The 19,169-nt window shown below is 34.6% G+C and overlaps 1 protein-coding gene across 2 annotated transcripts in view; it reads right to left on the bottom strand.

Annotated features, from left to right (window-relative positions):
* The window catches only part of RAB28 (RAB28, member RAS oncogene family), an 81,846-nt gene extending 65,870 nt beyond the window's left edge, over nucleotides 1-15,976 (bottom strand). Inside the window, exons 1-3 of one of the 2 annotated variants that reach the window (XM_074321421.2) lie at nucleotides 15,682-15,976; nucleotides 11,020-11,116; nucleotides 5,751-5,839 (exon numbers count right to left, since the gene is read on the bottom strand). In XM_074321421.2, the coding sequence (XP_074177522.2) occupies nucleotides 5,751-5,839; nucleotides 11,020-11,116; nucleotides 15,682-15,756 (261 nt within the window). In that variant the 5' untranslated portion in view covers nucleotides 15,757-15,976. The remainder of the gene's footprint in view (nucleotides 1-5,750; nucleotides 5,840-11,019; nucleotides 11,117-15,681) is intronic. The other variant, XM_019740864.3, reaches the window with a different exon arrangement.
* Nucleotides 15,977-19,169: the final 3,193 nt, after the last annotated feature.

Below are 19,169 nucleotides of genomic sequence, written 5' to 3'. Positions count from 1 at the left end.
CGAGAAATTGCTAAAAAAAAAAAAAAAAAAGTTTTAAGTATAATTGATCAGCTAAGAGAGGCAATAAAGTCCTCAAATAAAACCAGAAAAGATCGAAAAAGAAAAAGAACAAGCACAAGGAATAGAAACAGAACATGATAGATGTTAACCCAACTATATCAATAATCACTTTAAATGTGAATGGTCTAATATACCAATTAAAAGACAGAGATTGTCAGAGCACATGAAAACTAAAACTCAACTATATGTTGCCTATAGGAAACTCACTTTAAATATAAAGACACAGATTAAAAGTAAGGGGATACAGAAATGCTATGCTAACACTAATAAAAAGAAAGCTAGATTAATTTCAGACAAAGAAGACTTCAAAATAAAGAAAACTTAAAGTATAAAGATTGGCATAATAATAAAGGGGTCAATTCTCCAAAAAGACATAACAATATTTTGTGTACATATAACTAAGAACAGAGTATCAAAAAATGTGAGGCAACAACTGACAGAAGTATAAAGAATTCCAAATCCACAGATCCACTAATATAATTGGAGACTTCAACACCCCGTTTTCATTAATTGATACATCAAGCAGAAAATCAGTAAACTGACCTGAACAGCACTAACAATCAGATGCATCTAATTGACAATTATAGACTAGCCCGTCCAACAACATTAGATTTTACACTCTTCCCATGCTCACATGAGACATTCAGAATCCAAGATAGACTACAATCTGGGTCATAAAACATACCTTAACAGGTTTTTAAGAATAGAAACTATACAAAGCATGTTAGTAGATTGCAATGAAAATAAACAAATCAATAATACATACCTAGAAAAACTCAAAATATCTGAAGATTCAACAACATACTTCAAAATAACACATGGCTCAAAAAAGAAATCTCATACGAATTTTTTAAATATTTTAAATAAAAATACAACCTATCAAAAATTTTGGGACACAGCAAAATCAGTGCTTAGAGAGAAGTGTATAACATTGAATGTACGTATTGGAAAAGAAGTATCAATAACCTAAACTTCTACTTTAGGAAACTGAGGAGGAAGAGGAATTTAAGCCTAATGTGAAAAGAAGGAAAAAATAAATAAAAATTAGAGTAGAGATCAATGAAATTGCAAAGAGGAAAACAATAAATAAAATTAACAAAACCAAAAGCTGGTAACTCTCTAGCCAGGTTAACCAAAAGACAGGAAGGGGAAGAAGAGACAGAAGAGACAAATAATAAGAGCTCATCACCACTGATCCCACAGACTTTAAAAGGATGATAAAGAAATAATATAAACAACTCTATAGCTAAAATTTGACAACTTAAATGAAATAGACCAATTATTTGCAAGACACAAACTACTAAAACTCACATAAGCAGCCACTGCCTCCCAGGGCCTGTACTCACCAGCTTCAGCACAGCAAAGCCAGTCACTAAAGTACTCCCCTCCTACAAAGCCCTGTCTCTCACATCAATCAATCCAGACCTCTTCTGATTCCTTCCAGACATCTATCAGAATCTTCTCAGCCACTAGAAAATACAACTCTCTCAGAAATCCAACACATCTTGGCAACAACTGAAGTCTGAGAAAAATCTACTGAAGACTGCTGGAAATAATTTTCTTGGTAATCTTGTGGATATACAAACCCATCAGCATGTCTCATGTCCCTGGTACCCTCTTTTATCACCCATCAATCTGCCATTCTTCCTTTTCCTGTATCTTCATCCTGGTACTGCCCTGCGCTTCCTCTTCCCAATTACCTTCTAACTGCTCCTCTTCTTCCTAAATCTCTTTGCCGTGAGTTTTGGAAATCAGATTTCAATTTAATAAATCCTTTTATATCTTCAAATTCCTCAACAATAATTTCCATTTTCTATACATTAACGACTTTCTTCCCCTGCAATCCCAGAAGATACTAACACCCCTTCCAACACCCTCCTGTTTGTAAACCTCAAGACTTTTAGTAAATATTACATAAAGTTACTTTATATAATACTGTGCTTTTATCTAGTTTACTTATCACCATATCTAATAAACATAATAAGCCAGTAAATCAAATGGAAACCACTTTCAAAGGAATAACTGGTAACAATCTTGAAGAAACAAACACTGTTAGCAATACTCAACAGTCTTAAAAGAGATCTCACAGATTTACTTCTAAAATTTAATAAGCACAGTATACACACAATTTAACTTTCCCAAAAATGAAAGGTTCCCTATTCCCAAAAACACAAGTAATTTTTCTTCCTGATTTGTATGACAAATAATCTACTTGAGTTTTTAATTATATATAGAAATAAATTAAATCAAATACAATAGTCATAACAACATATACTTTGCTCTGTAAGTACAATCTGTAAGAAGAAACAGTAATGCAAGAGAGGTCTGTAAATATGTTATAAGTTAGCAACTATCCAACTAAAAAATTCATAGTAAAAGATAGCAGAGGGTCTCAGGAGCCCAGCTTTGACATGTGCTCTCTCCCCACTTGTCATGCAGATACCCAGTCCTTATGCTGGTGAGTCACAGGCTGGTTAATCTGTGTGGGGCACTGGCACATAACAGTAGTTATGTTCCACCTCACAAATGACTATACTTCATTGAGTTTATGCTCAGTAGCGCAGTGTTTGCAAACCACTTAGATTCCAGGATGGAAAGAGCTACAAAAATGAAACATCCAGTCCTTCTCTGAGGTTTGTTATTAGCCTCTGTTAGCCACAGGTTACAGGGCACTAAACACTATGTACTGTGTGTTTGCTCGTAACCACTAGGAAAAATAGCCTATAACATCTTTCTGAAGACTCCTAGAAAATGTTAAGGGAATTCAAAATCTGGGAATTTAACTGCGATATACTACAATTCTTAGAACTAGCTCTTGTCGAAATATCTCACGAATTCTTTCTTGTGTGTCAACTCAATTTTGTTTCAACCAACATTATTCAACAGACTATTGCTAAAGTTTAGGGGGAAAAAAGTGAAGAGGGTAAAATAATCAGTTTTATTTGAACCTAAGTTAATTCCCAGACTACAAATAATCTTCTTCCTGAAGTTCAGAAAAGCTTAAAAAAGGATACATTCACTAGCTTAACAGCCCAGATGTGTATAAGATAATTCTTTCTATACACAATACATAAGCTAGAGAAATAATCCGTTAAACTGATGTCCTCAAAACAGCTTATCAAACATTATTTGTGAAAGAGTTCTATCCTGTACCACATGCATCAAAATCCAAAGTAAATATGAGATGGGCAATATACAGCATCTATAACAACTCTAGAAACAGCATAGCTCACTCTGAAAAAAAATTATGATTATGTAATAAAAAGTTATTAAATACATTAAAATGCTATTAGAATGTTTTTGCAAGCACTATTTTTGAAAAGTAACATTTCTCCCGATTTATGGTAGTAGCAAACTGTAGTCAGAGCTTCTCTGGCCTGGATAAAAAATTTACATATATTTTAACAAAAGAAACTACTGGTAAATGTACTTTACATATTTTGCATAGTATTTAATTTAGAATCTCTGCAAAGCAAAGAAAATTAATTTAATTATCATTAATTTATGACAATTCATTTTATTATCTCAGAATTCCTAGTTTCCTGGGGCAATTTCATGAAAATATTCATGAAACTTCTCAGAGGTACTGTACTATCTTCTTGTTTAATAAAACAGGGTATATAACATTCACAGAAATTGTAGAGTATAAATAATATAAATCACCATCAAAGAGAAAAAAGTCAACATGTACCTTCAAAATAGAAATCTAATGTGACAAGTTCTAAGAAAGAATATGAGGCATGAAGTACATTTAAAAAGAACAGAAACATCTGACTACACTCAAGTACTCTAAGAAAGATGGAAATTTACAAATTTGCCTATTAATGCCTACTGATTTTAAGCCGATATGTAACAGCATAAAACATACACTGTAAAAAAATTATTTGAAGGGATGGTCACACAACATTGTGAATGTACTAAATGCCACTGATTACGTACTTTAAAATGGTTAATTTTATAGTATGTGAATTTCACATCAATGTTAATTATATATAATACCATAATTTTATAATAAACTTTAAATCAATTTAAATATATCAAATAAATTTTTTAAATGATCTGAAGTATGATAAAATTAAAAGAATCCAATGCATGAGTTTTATAGTCCCCTAAATTTTAAGTGAATTTATTAATTGAATTTTATATTATTATAATATTAACCTGGAGGTAAATAAAATCTCCCTGTTCTCCACTAACTCTAGCTATATCTATAAACCATAAAAAGATACTCTATTTGATACTCAGAATCAAATATCATTAGAAGCTTGACTGATCTAACTTCCATTTTTTTTATAAATCCAACATGTGTTTTTGAAGTTTGATTTTAACAGAGCAAAGAGAAAAGAGATCGAGAGATCATTATTTTCAAATCCTATTTTATCAACTAGATGAGTGAAACAAGGACTGTTGATTCCTACAAATCTCTGTCCAGCAATTTGTCTTTAGTTTAACATCCACTTTAAACATAATCCGTTGAAACAAAAAATTTAACAATAATAAAGCCAGAAAAAAATGTGAGACATACCTTTTAAGAGAAAAATAAACGTGCATAAAATATCAAGTCATATGGTCACTAGTGAAAATGTTAAATGAGCAGAAAGAATTCAGGAGACAGCAATGTAGAAGAAAAAGGCAAAGAAGAAACAGTTCTAAGAGCTCAATCTATATGTCAATAATATAAAAACAAAACTCTCGGGTCTTTATATATGACTCAGAACCATAAGAGTCTCATTTATTTTAGAAAATAATCCAGAATCTATTTTCCATCCAAAATTAAGGCAATGGTATTTAATAAGCATCCAACTTTTTCGTAAAGAAGCGTGCTTAACATTCTCTGTCTTCGTCTTCTAGATTCATTTCTTACGAGCAACAGAGTTCCACACAACCAAGTTATGATTCTCCCACTTAAAACATCAAACTCCCCCCAATGCCTCATGATGATGTGAAAGGCTCACACTAATTAAAAGAGGAAGAAAAAGCAAAAATTAGTAACATATCCATAATTAACTTTTTAAAGTATGTTACTACCATACATATTTCCTATTTGTTTAATTTAAAAACTTATAAATTATGTGTATATAAACTCATGTTGCCAAATAATTTGTATTAAATATTCAAGGTTTTCTTATTCTACATATATTTTCTTCTGAAAAGCCATCCTATCACATTATAATATTGTATGTGCATCATACATATACTTAGTCATACTAAGTTTTCCGATACAATATATGATATATCTATTAAATCAGGAAAACTATAAAGATTTAATAGACTAATTCATCACACAAAAATATATAGACATATAAATATGCTTTTTTTCCTTACAACTTGAAATGGAATAAATTTTCCCTTTCTATGTTTTTCATTCAGCTTATACATTCTGAAAGTAGTCACTATCACTAGGTCAGCTAATAACATCAGATATCATTTATCGATACGTTTATTCAACTGCTTACGGTAACATCGAATAATGTAGGTAGCATATTAAAGCTGTTAGAGTCACACCGGTTCCTTAACCCAAATCATTCCAAACGTATTTTGAGGAGGATGAAACCAAAGGATTAGCACAAATATAAATTTACTCCCTCTACATATCAGATGAAAATCCTGTTAGAAAGAGCGTGCATGTGTACCCTCTTGTGTGTGTTTGTATTTTCAGTATTGGCATAATCAGAGAATTCATGTCGTACCTGTGCTCCATAGATATATTTATCCAACATCTTGCCTCCTATCGTCTGCCCTCCTATATCCCAAACTTGAAGAGTAACATTCAGGTTTCCTACAATGTAAGAAAAGAATATGAAAAAAAAGAATACAAAAATGTAAAGTAACAATCTAACAATTGAATACAGTTTCACAGAACATCAAGTCACAATGATAAACTCTGAACCTAATTTGCCTTTCATTCTGCAGGCTCATCTAGCTAGATATCTGAAACTATGAAATAGTGTTGTCAAAAGAAATCATAGTGGGGAATTTAGGTTTATATTTTTATCCCATTTCCATGGACCCACATTTATAATCACCTTCAAAACAAAGAAAATGAAGAAAGCTATAATTCATAAACTTCTTAAACTTTAAAAAACTCTTCCTTAAACAGAAAATAGAAAAATAAAGCACTTGCACACAGGGTAAGAAATATACTTTAAAAACAAAAATTGAATTGTATATACTAACCTACTCTATTACACATAATGTATTTTGCTGTAAGTTCTATCTCTAAAGGTTCTAAAGCCCACAGAATAATAATAGACTACAAAAATGGACCCATAGTTTCAACTTAAATTAATTTTTTAAATTTGAATGTCAGCTATTACATGTAATAGTAAACATAATTTAAAAATTACATGTAATAGTAAACAATTTTAAAATTACATGTTTTCAAGTTTAACCTATAAAATATAAACACATTTGATAGCCCTCTTCAGAAATGAGGTAGGATACATACACCATACATCATTAAATATTATGATGCATTTATACCTATTCAAAACATTTCCATTGAAACAAATTACAATGTGTTTCAAAGACTTCATAAAAGTGTAACAAATCTTTGCAAGCATTATAAAAGCATTCTAAAATACAAATCAATCTTTCAATTTTTTTGTCAATTTTGCAAACTATTCGGTTGATACAAAAATTTATGAGATAAGCTACTCTCTATAATCAGTGCAGTTAATGACTTAAAAAAAGATCATGTCCAATATATTTTTTAGTTTGACAGTTCAAATTATTCTTCCTCATAAAATTATGCAATTTTCTCCAATAGTAGACAGTCTCAATTAGTACCTTCAAAATGAGTTCCCCCCACTAAAAATGTATCTCTTTGAATGATTTACAAATCAGGAATATTCGAAATAAAAACTTAGACACTAAAAAAAAGGTCTCATTTCAAAAACCAAAAGAAAAGGATTACAAACATATGAATTTTTATAACAATGTGAAACACTAAAATCAGAGAATATTAGTCACACCATTTAACTTTGCAACTGAAAAGCATGTACGACACTGGACTAACCAGCCAAGTTTTACCCTAACTCTAGTTTTGTTGGGTTTGCATTACAATTTTTCCATTATTTGGATGTAGGTCTGTTCCATCTGCCAACATGCAGAAGATTTACATGAGGAACTTCCATTAGCATTAATGAGAGCTACTGAAGTTCATCACCCGTCTTCATACCTACATACACACACTTCCAACGCTCAGAGCAATGACAGAAACATTCTTAAAGCTCCATGAATACGAAAACCACGATGTCAGTCCGAGACTTGTCCCACAGCTTAGCTTGATTAAACCTAACTTCTTAAAAATCTAAATTTTTCAAGATTCAAAGCTGAAATCATTCTCCTGTAATGCTGTCTCAAATTAAGCAAGTGAGATAGGGCTAGCCGTCACTAAAATTCTGTCAAATACTTTCAGAAGCTCCCTAGATACACAGGCAGAACTCTATTCAGTTTACCTGCAAAACCCTTTACAATCATTTGTTTACTTCCAAAAAAAGTGTTTAACAATACTAACTTTTTAAAATAAAATTTTAGGCAACACTTAATAAAAGGCACCTAATCCCATTTTCTTCAAGGCAAATAAACCCTATCACTAACTTCATATCAAGAAATATGAAGCTTTTTCCTTTAAGTTCTGATATGCAGATCTTATCTGAATTAGGTTGTGAACACCTCATCTATTAACTTACGGACATGATATTCATTAATGTTTTCAAATTCTAACCACAATCATTTTAAGACTCTAAATCATTTATTCAACTGTCTCCCTTCTAAGAAGTTTACATTTATGTATCGAGGGTATTTTTTAAATGTATACCTCTCCAAATAAACACTGTTGTTGTTGGCTTGTTTTCTCATATTCTAGTACCTCATAAATAAAAACAGCTATGCATTATTGACAACCCATTAATATACAATGCTAGCCAAACAAAAATTTACTATCATTATACTCTCAACAAATAACATTAACTTTACAGTCATTTCATATATTTAGAAATCTATTTTTAATTTTCACATTTGAATTTGAGGCTTATTAACACATAAAAATAAAAAAAACTAAATCACATAAAGATGAAGTTCAAATCAATATTCATTTTAGATTTGCAGGTATAAATATGAAGTCCAGTATATTTTCAAAATGACATACTTATAAAGCAATATAAGAGTATCTAAATAATCAATATTGCAAAATTTTTAAAAATCAAGAATCCATCGAATATAAATTTCTAACTAATAAAGAACATTAAGGAAATTGTTAGCAATCTAATCCCAAATGCAAAACGCTACAAAATTCCTGCTCCTCTGTAAGAAACGACATATAACTAGGGAAAAAAATAAATGAGGTGACAAAATACAGGTAAGTTGCTTTTGGTATGAATCAAAGCCACAAAGAGGATTCAACAGTGACCTTGTAAAAGTACACTTGGTGCCTCGGTTAACCTTACTTAAAGTGCTGCATAGTCAAGATGGAACTAAAAACACAAGTCTGCCCACTTCTTGTACTGAAGACTTAGAAATCCTTTTCACAGTAGAACGCTGTTTACTGGACTGTACCCACAAGCTTCCTGAAAGTATTTTGACTAAGGCTCTTAAGAAGCTCTATCAGCAGAATCTCTGACTAACAGATACACTATTTTAAGCAGTAAAATCTGCACAGTGGTTGCATCCAGACTATACAGCATACCGGATCATGAAATACACGAAAATGGATGAGAATTTGCAAAGTAATGACCTTGAAAACTTGCATGAAGAGGATGTGACTAGATGGACAGGAGGTATTATTATTCGGCTAACAATCTGAACAACATAAGATTTACTAGAATACTAACAATTATCAGACTCGACTACAACGCTGCTTTACTATAAATTCAATAATGCTACTTGCAATGCTTTAGCAAATGATACAAATACTAATCAACCTACATTTAACATTTACAATGAATTAAACTTAAGGTTAAAGTATATAAAGGATATACTATGAACCTGGTAATTTATTCACCTTATTTCTTAATGTACCTATCAATTATATAAAATCAAGATACATTAAAACAATTTTTTCCTACTGAAATTTCTATCATAATTTTGAGTCCATTAAGTAGGATAAAACCAATTGCCTTTTCAAAAAACGAAATTTTTTTCTGGAACTCTGCCCATCAAAATAAAAAATTAATCAGGAAAGCTAAAATATACATTCATTGAATATACATTTCCTAATGTTGTTTTTAACCTAAATACTTTCCAACTCTAAAATATTTACTGTAAACTTGAATTTCAAAAATACCAAATATTTTTTAGAAAGTAATCAAAATTTAAAAATTGGTAGTATTGTGCAACAGACCAGAAATCATCATATATCAAATATATAAAATGTCCAAAACGAGTCTTAAAATGTTTTTAATGTTTGAGTAGGCGCTTGCTCCTTTATGTAAGCCTTTAAACTGAAAAAAAAAAAAAGTCAAAAATTAAACAATATGAATTATGCAGAAAGTTGGTGCTTTTGCTAATTAGCATCAAAAGAAACTAGTCAATAACTAAATATATACTGAGGTTTTCTGTGTACAACTGGCATCTCAGAAAAAACTTGTAAAAACCAAGTTTTCAGCATGTGTATTATGTGACTTGTGCATGTATTCTGCGAGTGGCTGCTGTAAATATTATGAATGTAGCATTAATCTACCCATAAGAGAGTAATAAAAATGAGATTTTCAGTTTTGAATACATTAAAATACAAATTAAACTAAATACACACGTTTCTTATTTAAACCTCTTGCTGAACAATAACTCAGTAACGGAAAATTAGAATTCTTTTCCCATGTTATATCTTCTAATTTATTTTTCACTGGTAGCCAAAAACAGACCATCACAAAATATGAGTATATTACTAGTGAGATAGGCAGAATACCTTCAATAACCAAGAGTTTTCATTAGCTGCTCTATAACTTTCATGGAGAGTTGTCTGAGAGATGGGGTATTTGAGAGATTAAAATATTTCAATAATATTGGAGTTTATTAAACCCCTTTCCACTATATCACTCACATTCTAGTATATGAATTTGACACTACACTTGCAACCGTTTTTATTCAAATGGGTTTCCTCAGAGAGGAGAGGGATGGACTAGTTTATAAGGTCAATCAAGATAAACTGCTTTTAATAAAATACTTTAAACATATAATTTAACCATCACAAGTGAATGGACAGAGCATTTCAAAGCCCCAATTGTTCAGAAACTAACTTAAAACAGAAACCACTCTTTTTTTGTTATTATTTCCCTGTATTTCCCACAAAATGTGCTGCAACTGGCATCTAAATAGTTTCTTTGCATGGTGAACTGAAACATCTTGAATGCTCAAACTGTATTTTTATGAGTGCCTAGGGACCCTAAATTTTAGTGGTCTATTAAATGCCAGCAATTTCATGCTGCCTTGCATAAAACAGCATTCACATATTAGAGCACAGAAGTTCCATAGCTACATTATACTTCTGGTCCAACTTTCTCTCAAACAAAAAACTGAAGCAGAGGCTAATCAAAATAATATTTTAAAAAAATAATCCTTTCCAGTCTTTTCCATTTAGTTTATACAATATCTGTTGATAATTGTATAGCGTTTGCTTTTTCTTAAAACGTTTCAGAATTTTATAAGCAACTATTGTTTATACTTGAAAAATTCGTAGTGGTCAAAAACTAGAGAATGGAGGAATATAGGAATATATGTGTGTGTGTGTGTGTGTGTGTGTGTGTGTGTGTGTGTGTGTGTTCTATATTCTTTCTCACTCCCATGGACAATATGTCTTAATGTTAGATGTTGATGAAAGTTAACCTCCCTAAGATAAATTCACTGATTACATATATTTTCATGTAGAAGGAGCCCCAAAACTTATTTTACACATTTCTGCCTATGCCTCTTATTGTAAGATATGCACAATTTTCTATGTCAAGACTTTTGGTCTCTTACCTGGCAATGTTATCCTTCTCAAAAAGAAATCCAGTCCTATAGTTTGTTTGTACTGTTTCCCAAAAGTTTCTTGAGCAAAACACGTAGCTAAGGAAGTCTAAAAAAATTGATGCACATAATATAAAAATTAATGTCTTTTTTTATAAATGTAAACATAAACTCACTACTAAATCTTATTCATACTCCCATTAATCCAACAAACAACTGTTAAGCAGCTCTAATCAGTTACAAGGGGAGGAGCCACTTAATACTCTACCAGGTAAATTTCACTTGCCAACAGCTATCAGGGGGGACAACAGACTAATCAGTATAGATCTCTTTAAATCCCGATTGTCAAGCTCCTTGTCCTTTCTGAAAATTAAAATTTGAGATTTACCAACAGAGAAAACTAAAAAATTATGATTAAAGATCTGAGTTTTATATATTCATATATGTATCAGTTCAATACAAATTTCAGCGAATTCTAGGTTTCATTTCTGAGTACTTTGTGTCTTCAGCCAATGACAAGAGGTATTGATTAAGGAGGAGAAAGCCTATTTATAGAACTTCTTTTCTTTCCTCTCTGCCCCATAAGAAGAGTATCTTTTAAGGGTCTAATTTTTTTTCAATATTAAAGCTGTTAGATGAAAATGAGTCTACAGAATGACTGATAATATGTATCTTTTAAATTAAAAAGTTGATATTTTTAATATTAATACTAAGCAAGCAAAAATAAATATTTTCCATGCAAAAACCATAAAGCTTAAAAGTCACAAGAATTTTATAACCAGAACAGATAATCTAAATTTTTTAAAAAACAAAGTTGTATTCAAAATTCTGGGGCTTTCATTAAGAGTATCATTTTTTATGAAAGCCAAAGAATAATTAATCATTCTGGTAACAACTTGTGGAAATAACTCACAAGTTTCTTAAACATTTTAAATGTACTATTTATTTATTTGTAAACTTCCCCCAAAAGAAGACAAAGGCAGCTTCATGAAGCTTTTATTCCTTTTAAGACAGACTCCCAAAGTTACGGAAAAATAACACGTTTTTATTTTAAGTTAAAATTAGATGTCAACTCCTAAAATACTTAAAATTAAGATAAAATTTCCTAGGTCACTTATTATAATTAATTATGATGTAAGTACAGCAGTGCAAAAGAAAACTTGGCCAAATTTCAATTGCTTTACACAGAAAGACTTGAAATTCCTTTTGACACAAGAACTATATTTTTCACACAAATGGCAATTTGCACACCCCAACTCCAATCTTTTAATAGTTAAATACTGAGCATCTGTAACAAATTTCTAAGAAACTTGGTCAAATATTTATTGAGCACTACAAGAAAGATGTTCTGCTAGACAACGAGAAATAAAGTCACTACACCAAAATGAAAATTTATTTGGCTTTCTTGAAGCATACAACAATACTAAAAAAACTGAGAAATCAGAATTTTAAAAGGTAAGCACTCCTTTTTAAAACCCTTTTCTCATTTAGCCTTATTTATGCCATTGAGCTTGTTTAACTTAGAGCACAAAATCATCTGTGAAGATGCACAGAGTTCTAGAGAAAAATAAGTATCATCACTTAAACTATTATAGATATTTCAAAATGTTTAATATATGGATGACTGTAAGTCAGAGAGAAACTCAGGGCATATGTAACATCAGCATAATGTCATTTAAGGTAATCTCCCACTTTCTTTGGAGATTATCAAAGTTCAATGTTTTTATATTAATGAATAGTTAGAAAAATTCTAAGGTTCTTTTCCTGGAAATAGAGCTTCTAGATTTTGAAAGCCATAGGCTCACAATTTTGAGGCAAACATAAAGCTAGGTTTTCGAATAAAATGGAGCATAATCTGTCAAAAGTATTGGTCACTGGGAACACAAAATATTTAAAAAAATATGTCATCTCCAAACACCTTACTGTAAAAATTAAACAGAGGATCAACCCAATCACTGGGAGGCACGTCCTCTCCAATTATCGAGTCTTGGTGCCATTTTTCATTTCCAATAATTTCTTACAAGTCAATGTATAAATACCCTTCTTAAACAATTATGAACAACCATCTACCATATCTGAAACACGTTGATCTCATTCTTTAAATTTTTTTGTTCGGTGAACTTTTGCTAACAATTTTTAACCATACTATGTTCACAAACACTGAAAAGACATCGTAAAGAACATTTTGCTTTAAAAAAAATCTTTTAAAATATATAATAAAATCAAAAGTATACATCAAAACAGGAAAGTAGAAACGTGTCACTAGAGGGAGGAGCTAAATTTCTCTTGGAGAAACTATTAGTGGTCATCTCAATAATCTGTTGCTTCTGTCAGTATATATAAAAATGCCCTAAGTCAGAACTAGCAGGGAAAATTAATGCTATAAAAAAATGGCCAGGAGTTAAATCAGGATACAAATAAAAATGAAAGAGAGGCTGAATTCATGAAAGAAAAGGACAGTACATAGAATGGGAATGTTGGCAGCAGCCAATAATTTGAGAGCTGAATAGAGTATAGAGGGGAAAAAAAGTTTGATATATGAATAATGAAAAGAGGTTAGGTTTCTAATGCATGTATCTGAAAATTTCTGGCAGAAATATTTAAAATTAGATGAGTCAAGATGATGAAAACTAAGTCAAAACATCATAAAGAATGTCACTGTTATCCTTTGAAGCAGAAATGAGAGTCCTTAAACAATAGAGAAGGGAAGAAATTATGCTTTGTCCTAGAGAGAATTTTAGACAGAGATGAAAAAAACATAATTATTCACATTAAATTGGCAACAAGAGGAAAACATGTATGACAGGCTAAATGAAAAACCTAGATACAAAATTATGAACAAATTTCAACTGAGTAAAACACACGTATGATAACATAAATACTGGGAGAAAAATAAACAAAAGTTTAAAGCATTACGATAGAATGTAAGATAACGGGCAATTTTTGTTTCTCTTTACAAGTGTATTAGTATCATAGATTGTCATAACTTTAAACAGGAAATAAATTCAGTTATGAGTTGATTATAAAAACAATTTAGGAAATGAAAAATTACAAAGCATTCGAAAGAAAATATGAATGATGAGAAAACTAGAAATAGAATGTAACTTAAAATTTTTATTGAATAAGGGTGCTAGAAACTATGCTGATTTAAAACCATTCATTCAAAAGTTGTTTTAAGTGTACAAAAATTCATATAATACTTTATAAAGAAAAGTGATCCCATATTCTTCTCTTCTGCAAAATGTTTAAAAGTAATCAGAACATATTGTTCTTCCTCAGCAATAAAAATCAGTAACAAAATATAGGGGAAGGCAAGAAAGAAATTACTAGCATTCTCCAAATTTTGCATATGAATGACACCTTTCCCAAGGACCCAATGAACTCAAATCTCAGAGCCAAAGACAGGAGCAGCTGTGCAGTGCCAAATGCCAGGGAAGATGCAAAGAGCAATCGTTACCGCAGAACCAAGGTCCAAAACTACATCTGTAACACGGAAACGTGAGGCCAAAAATGAGAAACTGGTAGTAATAACCTGAAGACTCTGGGTGGGAAAAGAGAGACGGAGAAGAAAGGGGACAAACTTTAGCAACATTCCCAGAAACAGTGTTGGCGCCTTTGACAGAAGCGACAGGTGTGAAGGCACCGGGGCAGAGGCCCTTCACTTTAATTCGGGGGTGGGTCAGACCCCTTGGAGACCCTACGAACCCTCTCCAAAGAGCAAGTACTGGGCAAGGCTTAGCCCTCAACCTTGGGTTAAAACCCCTGCCTAAGAGCTATGGGGACTGGCTGTCGGAGAGTCTCTCGCGTGCACTTTCATTCATTTAACCAAAGGTCACGGGAGGCTAGACAGACTCCAAGGCGAGGATCCCCTCTGACGCGCTAGCAGCTCGACTCTCACCATCCAGCCCATAACAGAATCGCAATAGGTATCTGTTGAATGAATGCTTGTGCTGACAGGTGCTGTGCTGGGAACAGAGAGGGACAGGTATGATGCTATAAAAGAGCAACAACTTACGTTTATTGAGTGCACACCACGTTCTGAAAGCTTTAGGTGGATTTTCACACTGAGTGTGTATTTGCACACTTCACCTTTGAGGCCACCCCCATCAATACCCCCTTACAGAGCAGCACAAACGGGCGAGCTTTTTGCCCTCCGATGACCCGACCCGTAAGTGATGGCGCCCCAGTTCTCACCCCGGGAATCTGATTAGCTCTTGGGAGCGCCCAGTGAAGTGGAGGCATCAGAAACGGTCGGCGGGCGGGGGAGGGGAAGCAAAGTGTGACCCGGACTAAAGTAAAAACACATAAGACACCTTGGCAGATCCTTGCCAGTCCTCAGAGGCGAGAAGCTGGAAACCTTTCCAAGGAGGCGATGCTGCCCGAGTCTTGAAGGAGTACGAGTTCGCTATCTAGTCAGGGAGGTGGGAAGTGACTTTTTTTTTTTTTTTTTTTTTTTTTTTTTTTAATTTAAGGGGAGCTGGACAGTTCTCATCAGCCTTCACCAAGAGCCTGCTGCGTGTCCAGCCCCAGGCCACGAGCAAGCGGGCCCGGGCCCGGAGGCCCCGAAGCTCAGGGTAATGAGGCGACGCCGGGCGGCGGGGAGGAGGCTGGGGGCGCCGGGGCCGCGCCGGGGTTCCTGCAGGCTTGGGACGACGAGCTCGCTCGAGGACTGACCTTCCCGGAGGTGCCGTCCCCCAGCACGACGATTTTCAGTTGCCGGTCCTGGCTCTCCTCCTCTGAGTCCGACATGGTGTCCCGAGAACCAGGTCCGCCTCCCCCCACCCCCTGAGGTAGAGGGAGGAAGGGAAGGAGGGGTCTCCGGGGCGCGGGGAGAGGAGGAAGGACGGCCGTCCGAGCAGAACCCCCCGCCCTGGTGCCTCAGCGACTGCTGGCGAAATCCAGAACGAAATCACTCGCTGGGCGCCATCTTTGCCCACCTTCCCTCCCCCAGCGCGAGGCCCCGCCCCCGCGCGCTACGTCGGACGCGCACCCCCACTTCTGCACCAACCCGCGCCGACTGAGAGCCTCCCTGGCGAGCCGGCCCATTAACGAGCCTGGGATGGGGGAGACCTTCGAGCCTCGCGGGCGAGACGCGAGACTTATCCTCGCAAGGGCAGTAGGCGAGAAGAAAAAAAGGAAGTGCATCAAACTAGGTAGAAAAATGGAAGCCGAGTAGCTCTCAGACGATCTGTCAAATTCATTTCTTTCCATCTCCCCCTAAGAAGATCCCTGAAGCTAATGGTTTAGCCGGAGGGGGGCGTGACGCCAGGGCTGCGCGCTGTGGTTACCATGGAAGCCAGGCGTAGGAAAAGAGGCGGTGGGGCGGGGCCTGTCTGGGCGCCCGAGTAGCCGGTTGCTTGGGGTGGCGCCGAGGGGCGGGGCCCTGGAGCTGGAAAGGCAGAATCCGACGGTTCATTCATCAAGCACGTACACTAGAGCAGCAATTCTCAATGTGCGGTCTGGGGAACCCTGGGTGGGGCAATAAAGTCAAAACTATTTTCATAATACACCTTTTTTTGCCTGTTTCATGTTCATTCTCTCACAAGTATACAGAAGTTTCCAAAGGATGCGTGATGTATATGACATCACTCTGGCAGCTAAGGGAGCATGTGCTTGTAACTGTTTCAAACATTTCTTAGTATTAATATCAATGCAGTAATGGTAGCTATAATTTACATAAACAAAAGCTCTTTGGGGTTCACAATACTTCTTAAGAGTGTAAAAGGGCCCTGAGACCAAAAAGTTTGAGAACTGCTATCCAGTAGTGTAGGTAAAAGACACGGCTGAGAACTTTAATATGGTGAGATAAAATCCACAATAATAATGCCGATCTACAATGTTTGTCTCATTGTTAATTACTTGACATGGATTATCATGTATACTCATGAGAACCCTATAAAATAGGTAGATGTGGCCCATTTTACAGATGAGGAAGCTTAAGTGGGAATTCCAATTGCAAAGTGCCTAGCCTGGAGACAGCCCTGGAGTTCTAATCACAAACCTGCACTTGCCAAATGTGTGACCTTGACCCAGTTTCCTGACCTATAAAATAGAAGTATTCATAGGGTGAAGAATTAAATGCAGTAATCAACATAAAGTAACATAGCTCAATGCCTGTCATATAGTGAACATTCAATATTAATACCAAGTGGGTATTACACTTATCGTGGGGATCACTTCGTAAATATGTAAATGTCTAACCACTATGCTGTACACCTGAAACTAATATAAAACAAGATTTAATGTCAACTGTAACGGAAAGATAAAAAATAAAATATAGACTATCTCACTAATGATTTTTATATTGATTACATGGTCACACGATACTATTATTTTAGACTATTGGGTTAAAAAAAGTATATTGTTAAAATTGAAAAAAATAAAATAAAAACACCTTGCTTTTTGTTCACCCTCCTTTTTCCCAGTGTTCTCTTGCTGCCCTCTGGCTCCCCAGAGCATCTCATCACTGATGTTCTTCCTTGACCCACCCTCTCTCCACAGAAGTCCAGGATGCAGACCTACCTCTCCATCTTGTTTCCCTTTCAAAACATACCTGTTTGGTGCCGCATTCTACGAGGGCACTACATGCAGTCAGCAAGCTCCACTCAGTAAAGTAGTAAGTGACATCAAACACACATTTAAGTTGAGTAAATTCGACTGTGTACCCTCAAGAACAAAAATAAATATTTTTTCATATAACCTGGACACTAAACACAAGCCAACTATTTCACCTGGTAGTCACCTTAAAACAATGATCTAGTCCAATGCAGAGGAAAAAATGTTACTTAATTACATACACACAAATCATACATAGTAGATTTTATGGGCAATTTGATGGTGATTTTTGACAACATTAAATATTACTCATTGACCTTAGAATCTGACCCTGTCCCTGAAACACTCCTCTAACTCAAGCTCAATCAATTGATACTGCAGATCTATCTAATGGTTAATAATCTACTCATGTGTTTCCTATGCAGAGATATTTACATTGTAAAAGAAGACATTTGAAGGAACAATGCTTTTTCCAGAAGGAATAACACTGTTGCAGGTGCTATATTTATTGGAGAGGAGCCTTTTAGGCAGCCTCCTACTTGTACAGCAGGCCTTGAATTCTGCCTTCTTGAGATTCAAAAAGTAAAGTAAAATAATCCGTGTTGACTATCACCCTCATCATCTATCTGTTCCATGTTGGAACACCATGCTTTCTAGCCATGTTACCTTAGACAAATTTCTTATGTAGAGCCTCAGTCTCTTCATCTGTAGATAGGGCTGGTCCACAATAGTAGCTACCCAGTTAGTATTAGTTTCCAGTCTCTCCCTACGCCCCACCAACAACAACTTCCTTCATCACTGGGTGTGTTAATGAGAATTAGAAGAAAAAGGCACATGAAAGGGCTTTGCAAAGTTCTTTGAAAATGTTAGTTTCCGGAATCTCTGTCTAATAGGGCCAGATTGAACCCTTTTTTGTCCATGAGGGGAGTTAATGTGGCAGAAACTTGCTCTTCCACTCTTCCTTATTGGAGATGGTTATATGACCCAGCTCTGACCAATGAGTCATACGAGATGTCCTTTGGGAGACATCTGGGAAAAACTTTCCTCTCTGATAAAAAAAAAAAAAAGGTGGGGGGAGAAAACAAGGAGAAATGCAGAAGGAAAGATCTCCCTTCCCTTTCTTTGTTGTCATTACTTGTGTGAAGACATACTGTTTGGAACTGCTCAGTCTTCTGCAGCCCACTTTCCAGGCTTCTTGTTATGGAGAATAATACTATGGTACTTAACTGATGTATTCCATTACTTACAGACAAAAACATTCCACTGGCACAACTACTTTGGCCAAAAACTAGATTTTGCTAAGATCATAGGACTGATTTTCATGTGTGATTTCATATGAAAGGGAATCTAGAGGAAAACTTTGCACTTTCCAACCGCCAATTTCCTAAACAACTGTCCTGATAAAGAGACATCATTTTTTTGAATATGGGTTGCTACATGAAACAAAAAGCCAACTGCATTATTTTAGTGACCATATTTTACACACCTATGGCAAGATTCCAGGTTGAAAATTAGATTTGAAGACTTGGAGCCATATTTATAATTTAGAAAGAAATAAATATTCCTCTTGTGTGGAGGACCGTGCTGGCTAGCTAGCATTGAACACT

Source organism: Rhinolophus sinicus, chromosome 1 (genome assembly GCF_057876585.1).
Source record: "Rhinolophus sinicus isolate RSI-liver-muscle chromosome 1, RSI-T2T, whole genome shotgun sequence".
In the NCBI taxonomy this organism is placed as follows: domain Eukaryota; kingdom Metazoa; phylum Chordata; class Mammalia; order Chiroptera; family Rhinolophidae; genus Rhinolophus; species Rhinolophus sinicus.
The sequence above is the reverse complement of the archived record's forward strand: the minus strand, read 5'-3'. Positions and strand labels throughout refer to the sequence as shown.